At 40.7% G+C, this 16,224-nt stretch overlaps 1 protein-coding gene across 10 annotated transcripts in view; it reads right to left on the reverse strand.

Annotated features, from left to right (window-relative positions):
• Positions 1–350: 350 nt before the first annotated feature.
• DLG2 (discs large MAGUK scaffold protein 2) overlaps positions 351–16,224 on the reverse strand; it is a 1,377,464-nt gene continuing 1,361,590 nt past the window's right edge. For all 10 annotated transcript variants that reach the window (XM_077776205.1, XM_077776203.1, XM_077776202.1 and 7 more), the window contains 4 exons: positions 14,844–15,016; positions 12,419–12,528; positions 7,402–7,493; positions 351–5,112 (listed from right to left, as the gene is read on the reverse strand). In XM_077776205.1, the coding sequence (XP_077632331.1) occupies positions 5,006–5,112; positions 7,402–7,493; positions 12,419–12,528; positions 14,844–15,016 (482 nt within the window). In that variant the 3' untranslated portion in view covers positions 351–5,005. The remainder of the gene's footprint in view (positions 5,113–7,401; positions 7,494–12,418; positions 12,529–14,843; positions 15,017–16,224) is intronic.

Raw genomic sequence — 16,224 nt, forward strand, 5'->3', positions numbered from 1 at the left:
CTGATGAAAAGCAGGCAAGATAGTAACCATGTATTTAAAGATGTGCAAATGTACCACTTTCAGTTCCTCTCAGTGGTTCCAGTGTTTCTCAGAGCAAACCTCCTCTCACTAGACTTTAGCTCTGAAATCAGATAAATTTGATGACAACAGAAATGATTGATTCTATTCTTTATGAAACGAGACAAATTATGCTTTGGGAGAAAATAATTTGCTATAAAGTATAAAATGCTTTAATATTTATATCTTATAATAAAACCATGACACGTTTATAAACACTCTATCAAGCATTTTTACAATGGGGCGCTGCTGGCAACTAGAAATACGCAATAAATATGCACAGACACACTGAGTATGAAATATACATCTCGATTTTATAATTGTGTGTGCTTTATTTTTTACACAAATGGAATGGAAGTGTCGAATATTTACACTTAACAGGAGTGTAAGCTGTGCAGTGTCTCTGTAAACTCCAGCCCAGGCAAGGAGTATTCCCCCCCTCCCTCCCATCCTGCACTACAGCTCGATGGAGAAACATCCTGTCAGAGAGAAGCACAAAACTGTCATTTTGAAAGGATCTAACGGGTACAGCCTGGTGCACTCAGAAGTTAAGACACATTTAGGAAACACAAATTCAAAAAGGAGAGAAGAAAAGTTTGCCATCCCATTGGGAGTCAACCTTGCCATTTGGTTGTCTGTCCTCATGAGTTGCTAGGGAGATTCTGTATTCTGTCTTCTAGGTGCTCTTTGTCTAAATCATCCACCTGTCTCAGCTTGTCCTCAGCTGCTACAAGAAACTGCACAGCTGTACAAGAAATGATTTCCAAAGCACAGTTTTCAGTGAGGAAGGATATTTACAGACTGGAGTGTGTGTGTGGGTTTCCATCCACATTCATTCATACCCGATGTGGTATGTGTATAAATGATATACATACCACATAGACCATACATACACATAAGTAAAATGCATATCCACAGAATTTTGTAGGGAGATCTCTGGCAAATCAGTTGTCAGCATGTCACTCCACATGCTTTAAGAGAACTGTCCCCCTTTCCCCCCTAGGAGTGACAAATTACTATGTATGATGAACTTAGGAGCTAGCCTGAGTCCTTGACTTAAATACTTTTGTAGGAATTTAGGCAGGACCAAGACAGGAAAAGAAAGAGATGTTATTTCACCAGCGAGTCCATTCAATCTCACCAGAGCAATCACCAGCTGAAAAGCAGAGGGGGCTTCACATGAAAATGGAGGGAAAAAAAGCTTATGAGTGGGGAGAAAAATGTCTCTCTCCAAATCAAGGCGATGGCATGGCTTCAATGAGAAGAAAGAGCTTTGCTGTCAGAAATGATTTTGGGGCCAGAGTCTGCCTTTACAGAGAGGAAGTGTCCTCAGAGCCACGGGATGATGCTGGGAGTGGGCTCACTTTGGACCAGCCTTCAGGCAGAGAGGCACCCAGGTGCCGGCAATGCCCAGAGCTCATGCATCGTCGCTGCCAGGGCAGCGGTGCAGGCTGGCTCAGTGAGGCGTGCTGGAGCGGGCTCCAGCCCAGGACCTCGTGCTCAGCTTTGCTTTCTGGGCTGCGCGGGTGAAATGGTGACCCAAAGGAGTTGTGTCATCAGTCCAGTGTATGGACTTGCTGTCCGAATCAGCCATGAGCCCTTATAGGACAGAAAGATTACAGAGTGGGGTACGGGAGAGGAGAGGATAAAAGGTGTGAGGAGAAGAGGAAGGACAGGAAGGGAAAGGGGAATAGGAAGGGGAAAGGGAAACTGAAGGAGATGAAGAGACAGGGGAGTGAAGGGGAGGGAGTAAACGAGAGAACACAGAAGAAAGGCAACACTCAGGGAAGACAGGCCAATAGGAGAAAAGGAGAGGTGTACACAAGAAGGGGTGGAATGAGATCGACATGGAAGGGGGTGGGCAGAGGTGAATAATGAGGAAAAACCAGAGGCAAGAGCCCGAGGAGTGGAGAGTTTCTCCCTGGCTCGGGGTCCGGAAGGGCTGGCAGTAGGATCGAGGACAGCTCACAGGCACCTGAGTGCGGCTTCAAAAAGATGGGCTCACTGGGCAGAAGGAGCCAAGCCGAGAACTCGGGGCTGCGGGTGGGGTGGTGGGAGGAAGGCCGGCAAAGAAATGGCCAACAGATCCTGTGGGAGGAGAGCAAAAACAAATGCCCCTGCAATTAGCTGACAAATGCGATTTTGATTTTGGTAAAGCTGAGACCCCCGTGGTGCTACACATTGTACCAGAGCATGAAAAATAGCACCAGTGACACGATCTGGCACTTTTCGGAAAGGGCCCAGCATGTGAAGGTGACATTGCGCCCCCAGCAAGCCTTCAGATTGGAGAGAGCTCCGGACAAAGTTTGCAGTGTTAGCACCAGTCTGGCCCCAGGCTCCAAGTGCATTTGCACCAGATGTAATCTGGGTAACTTTCCTGCTGTGTCCATACAAGTCATCAGATTTGCTGCAAAATACACCAGTCATTGGAGCCGTAGAGACCTCAACATTGGGAAGCGCAAGACAACAAAACAAATGGAGGTGTAAATTCTATAGGAAAAGACCCTCTCACCAATTGGCTTGGTGATTCTTCAAGCAAATATATATGTATATATATATTTATATAAATCTACATAAAAAATCAGTGCAAATGCCAATTCTAATCTGGAAGCATCTACACTAGGAAAATAAATAATTATATTACTACAAAACCATGGGTTGGTGGATCAGTTTGATTGTACTCAGCCACAGCAATACTTAATATTAAATGGAAAGCACATCACACGACCCGCGGAAACATCTACTCATTAATGACAGTCCTTTAAATAAATGGTTGCATGCTCAGTTGAGAAACCAAAGAAGTTATTATGGTGGCCTAAAAATAGAGCTGGGATCAGGAATGGCATTCTGGTGGCAGAAAACTTCTGGCAGCAATATTGATGAAAGTAGGCCTTGACCTGAAACTTGGCAAATCGCAGCCACGGACATATCTTAAACATTTTGAATGCTCTAAGGAAGTCTCCAAAAAATTTAACTTTCATCAGAGGGAAAGTGCATTGCTAGCCCTTCCGTTGGCAAAGGCAGCCTCGAGAACTCTAGGTAGATGCATAATTTTGCATTTCTGTGTTTGGTTTGGTGACTGAAGGGAGGCAGACAGTGGTAGTTAGTGTAAGATGAATAACACTGGTTTTTGGAAAGAGACCCTCATTCTGAGCTCTGATGTTCTTACTGTGAAGAAGCCCCATCACTGCTGATGGCTCTATCTCTCGCTCTCCCATCCCAGCCTGCATGCTGGTTTGCTGCACAGTGTGGCAGAGTCCCTGCCAGGTCTGATGTACCCCAGGAATAAGGCGATGGGGCTTAGTCTGGGCATGCATAGAACCCAGAGTTGAGTGGTTATTAAAATCACTGAAAAGTCTCTCTCTAAACACCTTGGGCACAAGCAATGCTGATGTCGTCATCAGCTCTAAAGCGGGATATAGGCTTCGGGAGGTTTTTTTAAATCACCGTTATTATAATTGCTAAAAAATAAACTCGGTCCAGGTGCAGACCCCAAGAAAGGCAGTTCAACTGGTTGAGCTCAAAGTTGTTAATTGTCTTTTCTTGTGGTTCTGTCTCTTTGCCCTGTACACAGAAACAAAAGTCTGCACCCCTCACCCCCAATCAGGTACATCCCTCTTCCTCAAAGAAATAGTGCTTCTTGGGACAGATCTCTCCAAGGCTCTGTACCATCTCTGGCTATTACAAAAACCCTCAGTTACTTGTGAAACAGACCAAAAAAAAAGTCCTAATTACTCATGGTTGGCTAAAGTACTAAATGATCCTTTAAGAATTGCATGTAAGTAACTAGGAACCAAGTTATTCAGCTATCTATTTGCATGGCAGGCCCAGGTTGTTTAACAAGATGAAAGCAAAAACTTCCCTTTAGATCGTTTGCATGAGTTTGTGTCTGAAAGCCATCAGCTTAAAAATACATTAATCAAATATCTTCCAAAAATACCCATGAGGGCAACTCATTAAGGGATGTGCTCCATGAGAGTGTGTCACTAATATGGAAGGGAGATCATGGGAGGTCAGTGAGGAGGAAGTCTTTGTCAGACTTTGGAAGGAACTCAGATGTTCTTAATGGATCGTTGGCAACAAAAGGGAGAGTGCAACTTTCAATTCTTGAATTTGATCATCTGCTGATAGTGCATACATTTAGTCTTTCAATTAGTCTTTACAAAATATTTCACAAAACTTTTTTAACCTATAGAAATTCGTTTCTATACATTTGATATATTTTTATTGTATAAATTATTCTCATCTGTAGTGCCTTCTTTCAGCTTATAAATGGCAAAATAGACAATAAACAATCATAAAGCTAACCTCAGGTGGAATCCCCTCCTCTCAGTGAGGTCAGTCCTCCATACACTTGTGAATTTTATGAAATGCTCGTGTTTGTAGATGCCAGTCAAGAAACTTCAAGAAACTACACACTTATCTTTCCCTGCTATTATGCCGTCTCCAAAGGGACTCCTTTCCTTTATCCTTCTTTCTTTCTTTCTTTCGCTTGTTAAGAAATCAAAGGGTGTGCATAGTTATAAAATTCAAAGTGTACCAATTACAGATGTGGGTAATGGGAAGGTTGGTGAAGTTCAAGTGCTGGCAACTTTTCTTTAAAGCAAAAAACACAGAGAGCTCAGCAGCTAAATCAGCTCTGGACATCTGCTGGGGTGAGGAGGCTGCCCATCTCCTGGCCAGAAAGCCCGTCAGAGGTTCATCCCTACACCTGGCACTTTGAGCAAACCAAAGCCTTCCTGCATACTGCAATGTCTTTTCTGTCCCACCCTTTGGGCCCTCCGTTTCCTTCATGGCTTCACACAGTTTGTGTTGTACATTCATAAGAATTCACATTGACTGCAAAAACATAAATGCAACAAAAACATAAAAGCCTCCAAGTAGTATATTATATATATTTTGTTCTTCTAAATGCTCTTCTGTCATTGTTGGAGGTGCAGTAGCTAATTTATAACTTTTCCTTTGAGGGAATCCAGATGAAAGGCCCAGATTGCTCTTCAATAACAAGCTTGCATTGATTATATATATCTTCTAAGGTGTCTCCTTGGACAATAGCTAGAACAAAAGCAAACACAACAGAGTTAGGAATATTATTCCCCAGTTGGTGAAGAACAGCCATCAATCACACTGCAGAAGCTTGAACCACTGACAGACAAACTCATCTGGAAGCTTCATGTTACTTTTCCTTAGTAAGAAAAAAAAAAAAAGGGAATATTCACCTAAGCAAGACCACATCAGTGATTAAAGGAAAACAAATGCTTTCGGTGCATGTCTTAGATCAGGTAACAAATGTACCACAGTCTTTCTACTTTTCTACATGTCTGTCTATAATTTGGGACAATAAATCACTAATATAGTCAAATTTTATGGGCACCTACTCTGGGCCAGGCACTGGGCGAGGCATTGATCAGCTTTCAGATTGAGATCTCCCTGCTTATCAGAGAAAGCTAGCCTCATATTCTGTATACTGTAATTACTCTGGCAGGTGCAGAAATTTAGACATTTTAGACACAGAGGAAATAATAAGGTTTTGGAGGCAACTTTAGCTAACCCCTCGAACCCCAAACCCTTTAATAGGAAACCCCATTCATTCTCCAAGTAATCTGGTAAACTGATATTTTACCATCACAGGGTTGCTCAATTGAGAATGCCTCACGACAACAGCTTAAAAAAAACATAAATACACTATTTTGTAGTAGAAGAAACATAAACACACTACTATTACCTAAAACAACAAGTCACCTAAAGGAGATTTAAGTACCTTTCATAATCTCCTTTAAAGTAAAGTTTTCTTACAGATGGATCTCCAAAACATGTCAGCACTATCTATTGGACATTAGGGATTAAAACGAATTGCTACTGAAACATAGTTTAGGTCTTCAAAAACAACCCTGAGAATATATTGACTATTGCATTTTATTTCTGATATGAACCACTGCCCAAAATGTGCATAATTTTGATCTGCTGTTTATACCTAGATGTTCTTTTTTTTTTTTTTTACAAATAGTTTATTGTCAAATTAGTTTCCACATAACACCCAGTGCNACCTAGATGTTCTTTTAGATGACACATAATTCATACCATTGTTACTGATAGAAATTTTCCTTAAGATTACCTGATTCAACATATTTGCAAACTGCTAAACCACTGGCATTTTCCTATTCTGATTAAGATGAAAAATAAAGCAGGTAACTTCTCCTAAGGTAATTCTGGAGGAAATTTCCTGCTTTAGTTTTTTTTTTTTTTTTTTTTTTTAAGAGAGAGAGAGAAAGAGAGAGAAAGCGAGTGGGAGAGGGGCAAATGGGATGACAGAGAAAAAGACAGAGGCAGAGAGAATTTTAAGCAGGCTCCATGCTCAGGGCGGAGCCCAACTCAGAGCTCAATTTCCAGATGGTGAGATGCTGAGCCACTTGGCACTCGGGGAATTTCCTGTTCTTAAGCCATTTGTTATTGTTAAGGCAAACTCCACACACTTCGATTACTCTTTGGATTTGGTCAGTGTTTCATGAAAGTGAGGAAGGAGAACCCAGGATACCTGGGCAAGAAAATCTTCCTCTATTCCCCAAACTTCATGTTTCCAAGGAAATGTTTAAAAAGAAAAAGGAAAAAGGGGGCACTTGGGTGGCTCAGTCAGTTAAGCATCCAACTTTTAATTTCAGCTCAGGTCGTGATCTTAATGGTTGTGAGACTGAGCCCCGGGTTGGGCTCTGCACTGAGCAGGGAGTCTGCTTGGGACTGTTTCTCTCTTTCTCCCTCTCTCTCTGCCCCTCCCCTGCTCATACGCATGTTCTCTCTCTCAGAGTAAATAAACGTTTAATAAAAAAAGTAAAAGAAAAAAGTTTTGCATTGGGACCTGACTTGGAATTAATGGAAACACCAGGAAGTGTGTCGGCATCTTGCTCAGGTGCTGCTGATGGGGACACAGCCCTGCAAGTCACTGAAGCAGATAATGGAGCCCTGAGACTGCTTCTCATGAGTCACCACTTTGGATGCTGCCTATCTCAGCCCTAAACGTTTCTTTTTTAAAGATTTTTGTTGAGATTAGGGAGATAGTTTAATGAGGTACCGAATGCCTCGAATCTTCTTAATAGCAGGAGGTAGCTCAGTGTCATATGTGACTCATGCTTTTGGGTAGGGCCAATGGGAACCTGGAAACTGACAGTAGCTGAATCCAAAGAGGAGAGAACTCAGAGTTCTGGGTCAGACAGGTAAAGCAGAGGGAAATTAGGGCTTCTCCGAGGAAAGGTTTTAGGGCCCAGGTACACCAGCCCCAGACTCCTCTCTAAATGCCAGATGTCAGAGAGTTGATCCTTTCTCTCACAGTGCAAGGGTAAATGAACTTACCTGTAAAATATTCTCCAAATTCTTGTTCTAGCTTAATTGCACGATCGTAGGTTTTCTTGGCTTGTTCCTCTGTTAGACGTTTATTCATCTCCCTGAGAAAATGAGGGTTTGGTATTAGAACACACGGGGAATGTACCAAATCCTGAAAACTTAAAATATGTGGCAAAAATGAAAGCTGCAGGAGGCACAGCGTCATCTTAGCAGCTTCCTAGTCCTCATTTGGGATTCTTCTTTGCTGGAATAATTTCAGCAATGAGGACCCCCTCCCAGAGAGCTCACCCTTGGCTCCACACTGGAACCGAGATTGATGCAGAGTCTATCTGTTTTGAATTCCTATCACTGGTCCCTGTTCTGTCCTCTGCAGTCATACAGAGTGGGACGAAACCTCTTTCCTCCATGACAGCCATCGGGGTCCTAAAATCCAGTGCTCATGTGTCCCTTGAGGTTGTCCCTACTCCTTCAGAATAAACTGTCCTATTCCTTCATCTGTTCTCTCATTGGATGTGATTTCCAAATCCTAACCTTCCTGGTTACTCTTTGGACTCTGTCCTCGACTGTCTTGATCTGTCTTAAATATGGGACATAGACTCGAATAACATCTTCCAGGGGTTGTCAGAAGGGGGAGAAGAGATTGCGAGAAGGGAAGGGACACCACAGCATTTTGTACCTCATCACCTCTGAGAGACCTAGACGTGACCGTTGGCAGGTCCTGCTCTCACGGAAACCTTTGATTTCTCTACTCCTCATCCTCCCTGAGGGCTGTGGCTCATCATCAGCATGTCGTAGGAAATGTATGGAATGGAGAAACAAAGTGCTTCCTGAGAAAATGTGACAGGTGCCTTGGGCATGTGGATCTTTGAGGCCCAAGAGGCATTTTGCCACCCTCCCTGCTCAGCTTCTGTAAAGGGTGAAGCATGTCTATAGAAACAAGAGCCCTGAACTTCTCTGTTTTTATATCCAGATGGCTTTAGAAGGATCTGCTGGGGAAGGCATGAATAAACCAATACAGACAGAATGTAACAATCAAACCTGATGGTACCAAAACATTTTCAAATCGATTATAAGCAAGTAACCTATATAGTGAGTCAGGGTAGAGGATCTTGGTAAGAATCTCCAGTGTTGACTTGGTTTTGTTGCTGGTCTGGTAGAATGGGCTATAAAGTACTATGCCTGGGATTCTCTCTCTGTCCCTTTTTTTTCTGTCAGTCTCTCAATGATGGTGTATATAAGTGCTCCTTAATCACTGTAATATTTAAATCCAACCTAGTCTCAAGGACAAATTGAATGGAAAGGAAACAGAAAAATAATCCAATCTCCTGATTCCTAACCAGCAGCAGCTTTATCTTTCCATGTCCTCTAGGTGTTAAAATTCTTTGCCTACCAAACAAGCTGTACTTTACTAAATAAAAATTATATTGCCTTCCTGTGTTTTCTTAATCAAAGACATTTTACTATCAAAGACTGACAATTCTTTCCTCTGATCATCATATGAATGCCAGTGTGGCTGCACTGGGCTGATAAAAAGTCTAGCCAAGAGCAAACTGGGATGCATCACAGGGGCACGTAGAATATTGAAAGCATTGCTGCCTCTGCATGTCACTGAGGAAGCCAGAGATTAGGGCATGGGACAGGTGGTTTTAGAGCAAGTAGCTGTGGCCTGAAGTAATAAAGGGACTTGTGAAGGTAAAAGAGGAGATCTGGTGTCCAAAAAAGTTTTGGGGTTCTTTTAAAACCAATTTTAGTCAAACAGACTTCCCATTGTACCAAGACTTTCCCAAGAGGCTTATTTGGAAAAAAAATTAAAGAACTGAAGTCAGATATTAACATGATTCTAGACATGAGGTGATAGCTGTGGTACAAAAAAGTAGGAATTTCCTGAACTCTTGATGTTGAAATAAAGGCATCTCGTCCCAAGGGACGGTATCTACAATTCTCCTCCCAAAGAGCACCAGCCACAGAAGCTGTGAGTGCATATTACCCTTGGGTACAGAAGATGCTGGGCGAAACCCAGGGATACTGTTCACAGAAAGATAGGGTTTTGTTCCAGATGTCAAGAAGGCATGTGGCTCTGGACCTCCTTTGACTTGCCCAGCTCATCTCATCTGGGTTCTCAGAATTCCCTTTGCACTTACTATAGCCATGACTGAATTTTGATTTTTATCCTCTAATATATCATCTATTATATACATTGTCTCCTTGCCTAATCTGTGGGTTCTTTGAGGGTGGAGACTAGGGCTTGTTCATCAGCATGTGTCATAGAGCCTGGCTCAAGAGTTAATTGTTGAATGAGTAAGTGAATGGATGAATGGAGAACTAGACAAATAAACATAATTATATTACAGTTGAAGATAGGCGTAAACATTGGCCACTGTGGGAGCAAGAAGGTAAAAAGCAGATTAGGGGTAGCAAGGTAAAGAGACACAGGAAAGCTTCACACTGCCACGGGGTGGGGGTGAGGAACAGAAGTGGTACGGTAACCTGCTATAAAAAGAACATCTCTTTTATAAACACCCTTGATTTTATGCTCCTCCGAAGAATCAGCTATGTATGTGCTAATAAGCTCTGTGGTTTGATGTGAATGATGCACTTGAGAAATAATGTGTGTGATGATGTGTCAATGTCTAAATGTGACAGCCGCCATGCTTTTGTTCCAGTTGACCTAGCATTCACTCCTTCCCCGGGGAATGGGCAATTCCTGCTAGCTTTGCTCCTAAAGTAAAACCCTTGGAAAAGAGTGAACTGGAAAGTAAACATCCAGTCTTTAATAATAAGATCAGATTGGTTTGAATGTCACCATTACTGCACTCGAGACTCATGAATATGGCTGCAGCAAATTATGTCAGATTCACGGTCTTCATTGCGGAAGCCAGCCTTCAGTATGTTTAACGTTCCTTGGTGATAAGTGGCTGTGACAGCGCCCCAAGGCAAAACTAAATAAGTCATCTCATAGTTGTGGAAGGAAGTAGACCTTCTCCCACCGAGCACCAGATGGGAATGTCTCCCAATATCACACTAAAGCAAATGTGCCAAGGCTGTTTCTCCCTCAGGCTTCACTTCTCTGGGAAGCTATTTATCCCGCTGTGTATTTATGATGTGAAACCTAGTTTTCTATTTCTGAAACAGGACTTTAAGATGTTATTCCCCAAAGGTGAGGGCCATTTTTCTATTCTTCTTTACAATGTTGGCATTGCTAATAATATTTATTAAGCCCTTTACAGATTATAAATTGCTTTCACATCATGAAATTCCTGGTTGCTTAATTTACTTTGTGCACTACCCAACATGGTATCCCATTTGAGGAGAAATGTGATGCATGTTATCAGGGATAATAATATCAAGAACCGGTATCCTATCATCAACATGTGTTTTTCCATGTGCCAGGTATGGGCAGAGATCTTTATTATAATTTAACACTCAAATTCTCAGGGCAGAAGAAATTGTCAATGGTCTACTGATTTTATTTCTGCATCCTGGGAAGAACTTTTGTCCATCTTTTATTTATGGGACTGTATTCTACTTTTAAGATATGTCTCTGGCGAATTCCCCAGGGAATGACTGTGTATTTAACTTAATTCTCTTAGGTTGCAATTCTAGCTCCTACAGCTTGCTTTGCTTCTTCGCTCCTAGAGAAGATGTGGAATGGCTGGCTGATACCTTTTGCAAGTAACTGTTTCACCTCTGGGATTATGTAATTTCCTTTTCTTCGGTCTTTCCATGCACCCTGTGTTCCAGTCTCTGGTTCACCTCTGAACCTGGTCAAATGCTCTTAAGATCTCGAGGCCCAAATGGAAGCACATTTGAGCAAAGCTCTTACAACAGACAGACTGGCATTATCTCTGTGGCCTCCTGGAAAAGGTAGTTTATGTCTTTTGTAATGATAAAATGGTTTTATTCCTTTTACTATAAAGTAACTTGGAATTTTTAACAGTTATAATAGCTACTATTTATTAAAAGCTCACCATATGTTAAAGACCAAATGGAGAGCTTTGCATTCATGATCATGTTTAACCTTTATACTAGCTGTGAGGTACACATTATTAATGCGCCTAGTTTAGAGGCGAGGAACTAAATCTGACAGAGGTCAAGCAGCTTGCCTGAGGCCACATAACTGATCAGAGGCAACAGGAAAAAATCACACCTAGCCTGACCCATTTTCAAGTCCCTGCTCATAGCCTCTTTGCTCTGCTACCTTTTTGGCTACCACAGCCTCCCATTTGTTTGAGAGTTGTCTAGAAAGCAATGCCAACAATTCCTATCAAATTGCCAGGGAAAATATGTTACTTTATAGTCAGGTTGTAAGTATTTGTCCAATTTGTTTACTGATATTTGAAGGAAGATATTTTGTCAGTCCTCTGAAAAATGAAAAGAACAATAAAAATATCTGAGTCATACACATTTGCCTGGTTCATAAACATGCACTGGTATGGAGCTATTGGTATGAGCTATAGAAGTGTTCCTGCCATGTTGCTAAGAAAACTCCCTTTTAAGGATAGTGGTCTATAGACATGAGATTTTAATTAAGAAATAAAAGAATTATCTGCTAGAACAAAATGAAATGTCAATAGTAAGGATCTAAAATATTGTGTGTTCCCTCTGGAAAAACCTACATGTTTAAAAAGATTTACTAATGGAACAAACGGAAGCAAAGATGATTGCTTCTTAGCATTTGAAAACCAAACCAAACCAAATCAAACCGAACCAAACCTACGTACCTTTTTAAAATAACAAAACAAGACAAGCCAAAAAAAAAAAAAAAAATCTCACACACACACACACACACACATTGTGAAATGAAAATAAAAATCAAGAAACATTAGTAAAGACATGTTAGGGAATTACTGACATTATGTCTCTAATGGTTCAAAAACATTTAAATGTTTTTTTAGAAAGGAAATGCTTTAAAAAGTCAACAGTGGCACTTCTGACTTATGAGCATTTGTGATAAAGAGCTGTTAGCAATTTGCTGTGTCACGTGAAACAGGCAGCTGGGTGACAGCCTCCTGTGCCCTCCACTTACATGAGAGGTTCCAGAGATTTGGGCTTAATGAAGATGGCAATGGGATAGAGCTGGGCAACTTGTAACCGCTTGATAGCATTTCCTGACACGTCAAGTATACAGTGTTTGCCCTGGTAGAAAGAGAAGAAAAATATGGAGTTAATCCAGAAAGAATGATAAGTGAACCAAAACAAACAAACAAACAAAAGTAAGTGTGTCTTAAAGGAAGGTAAGGGATACTGAATTCCTAGCGGTTGAAAAGGGGTCATTGCAAAACATAAATGAAAGTTGATATACATGGTCATCACTGAATGCTTTTGATAGCTCGTATTTATTATTCCTTTACTAAGCGTCTGCCACTGGGGTAGAGATTTTACACGTGTTATCTCAGTTACCTTGATTTTGTTAAATAAATACCTGATGTTTCACAAAGAAGATATGTGGCATTATGTAATATGACTGGGTCCACGCTCATGAGCTGTCATAAACTATCTCTGAAGACAACTATCAATAAGAAATTCCCAAATCTATGAGGTAGGTATAATCAGCCATATTTTACAGAAGCTAATACTATGGCTTAGAAATAATATGTAACTTGCTCGAAGTCTTAGTGCTGGAAGAGCTCAAACCCCTGTCTTGAAGCCCTGACAGAATTCTTGGTTGGAATAGATACTTTGTTGCTTCACCCTGACCAACACTGAATTTGAAAGAATGGTAATTACATGAATTTGGAACAATTCCATAAACATTTGTTGAGTGCTTATATGTATCCTGCCCTAGATATGCTCAATCTAGTATAGTCGAGGATAGACACATGAAGAGTTACTTTATTATATCTTAAGTGCTGAGAGAGAGTGTATGTACCGTGCATGTAAATTTCTTGTTTGTTAAATGAAAACCCTATTACGTATAGCACACCTCATTTAACTTAGCTTCCACTGCAATGAGTGCTCAGAGCAAGGAGTTGCTTTATAAAGTATTTCTGGAAAAGTAGATATATTTGCCAAATATCATATTCTAACTCCTGGGGAGAAATGGCCTCATTACCCTGAGGCTAGAAGAACTTTACAAAAGAAGAGAAAAAACATATTGTGCAGATACGAACAGTCCTAAATCAATAACAGGGGATTAAAAACTCTCTATAATACCCACGTGAAAATGAACACACTCCAGTGAATACTTGAGCTCTTGTGGGAGAAACATACTAAGATGGTTCAACCCTAAATCTCTTAAGTAATTGCAAGTTTGCTATCTGTGAAATACCACAGCTAGACAAAATGTCTTAAGTGCTGCTTGATTATTCAATGGCCAGAACTTTTCAAGTTAACAAGGGCTGTATCTACATGTTCAAAGGGGAGAACAGATGCAACCATTAGGAAACTGGTTAGAAACAATATGATAAAGCTCGTAGAACCCAGCTTTTGAGAGAGAGGAAGAGATGCAGCTTACTTACTGTATTCTCAGATAGACATTAAAATTTCTTCTTTAATTTTTTATCAGTACGTCAAAAGCTTGTATCAAATCAAATAAAAATCAACCCAACAAATACAAATTGTATAACAAATGTAATTAGTTCTCAATTCTTTTCTTTTCTCTCATAAAACAAGTCCTCTGTGTTGACAGGAGATTAGGATTTCTCTATAGGTAGATTTTTTTTTTTTTTGATAGAGCTTTAGCACAAGTAGGAGAGAAGGAGGAGAGATGGGGGAGAGGGATAGAGAATCTAAGCAGGCTCCACACCCAGTACAGAACCCAAAGTCGGGCTGAAACTCATGAACCATGAGATAATGATCTGAGCCGAAAGCAAGAGTTGGACACTTAACCGACTGAGACACCCAGACGCTCCTCTCTATAGGCAGTTCTTAAAGCCACATTCAAGTGCCTTCCTATCTGGTTCTCTCCTGAACATTCTCTTCTTTTCCAAGCCCTCGATATTACCAGTAAGAAAGGAATTGCAGTATTCACACCCCCTCTAAGTTTGAATTTTTGCCAGCAGTAGGGTAGGCCCTAGCCCTCTTCATCTACCTACCCCTCCCCCAAGGGGGTCTCAACTTTTCAGTGAGATAAAACCTAACTCCTGCTAACAAAAACAATTGAGGATCCTGACCCAAACAACCAAGAGTAACAAAGCTTCCTTAACAAATTCAATGCTGTTTACAGGGACCAAAGATAAGTGAGTCAAGGACAAAGTAAATTTCCATAAACTTCAAGCTGTTAATTAACAGCTTGTTAACCCCTTCCTCCCCACAAGTCAGTCAGCATACTTTATTGAGATTAGAACAAAGATTAATGACCTTGCTCTAAAGCGATTCTCTGCTTAGAGGTCTTAAACGGAATATTTAATCAAAATTTACACCTGCAATCAGGAAAGAGTAATGACCAAACAATGCAGTTTGCCACCCAGGAACCTTCTTTAGGGGAGGTGTAACATGATTGGTGAACATACCCTTTCTGCTACAAATCTCACAGACTGCACACTAGTTCCATATAAATTGTCGTTGTACTGGCCAGCTTCTATAAACTTGTGCTCTTGGATATCTTTCTCCATTTGTTCTCTGGAAATGACGAAGTGATAGTCTCTGCCATCCACCTCATAGTCCCGCTTTGGCCTCGTAGTATCTGTGTAAAACAAAAACAATAAAATTAAGGTAATTTATATTCATAAATGTCCTTTACAGTTATTTTCTTTACCATACCCTCCATACCCTCAACACAGATATACAAAAATGTGTAATGTGGAGGACCATGACATAGTAACAGTTACCAGTCAGCCTCCTACCACAAAAGTAGACAAAGTATATGGAACAGCCATTGTCAGGCATCAGATGGCAGGCAGTACAAGGCTGTGATCTTGAGAGAGGAGAAACCACGAGGGGAACTCTATATTCACTTTACCTCCATTTCCAAAAGGGAGGTCTAGGGGACACCAGAGTTCACTCAGAACTGGGCGTTTGGTTGAGAACCTGGAAGGGCCATAATCTGGAAGGTTACTCTAGATTTATTCTAGATCCACCTTCACAAAGTGTGAAACCAAGGCATAACTGAAGAAGCTTATTTGCCAGTAAATTATTATCAGCCTGAATAAAAACATATTATTCTATAAAGAAAGATAACCAAATCTGGACTCTCAATACATAGTGACACAATGTCCAGGACACAATTATGGGACACGTGAAAACAAAAACAAAAACAAAAAACCAAGAAAGTGTGTCATGTAACCAGTAGGCAGAAAAAAATGGACATACAGTAAAAACATATTTAAGGATTTTTTTAAGTTTTTTTTTTTTAAATATTTTTATTTATTTCTAGGAGAGACAGAGAGACAGCGTGAGCAGGGGAGAGTCAGAGAGAGAGGGAGACACAGACTCCGAAACAGGCTCCAGGCTCTGAGCTGGCAGTCAGCATAGAGCCCGACGCGGGGCTTAAACCCACGAGCCGTGAGATCATGACCTAAGCGAAAGTCGGACGCTTAACCGACTAAGCCACCCAGGCGCCCCCATATTTAAGGATTTAAAAAGACGTAAAATGAGATCATCACACTTAAAGTGAGACTAAAAGTCATCAACTCTAACCATGGTTAGAGGTGGTTAAACTTCTTGGTAAGAAGACAACGGGAAACAATCTGTCAGTATAAATATGTTAAATATTACAGATGTTAAAATATTCCAGTCTTTGACTCAGATACCCTCTTCCTAGGAATCCATCTTAAAAAATTATCAAAGCTTCAGATATAGATTTACTCTTATAGATATTCATTATAGTAATTTATAAATATAAATAATAATTATAACATAATTACAATTAATGAAAATTAGAGACATCCCCAA

This window comes from Crocuta crocuta, unplaced genomic scaffold (assembly GCF_008692635.1).
Source record: "Crocuta crocuta isolate KB4526 unplaced genomic scaffold, BGI_CrCroc_1.0 scaffold332, whole genome shotgun sequence".
Taxonomy (NCBI): domain Eukaryota; kingdom Metazoa; phylum Chordata; class Mammalia; order Carnivora; family Hyaenidae; genus Crocuta; species Crocuta crocuta.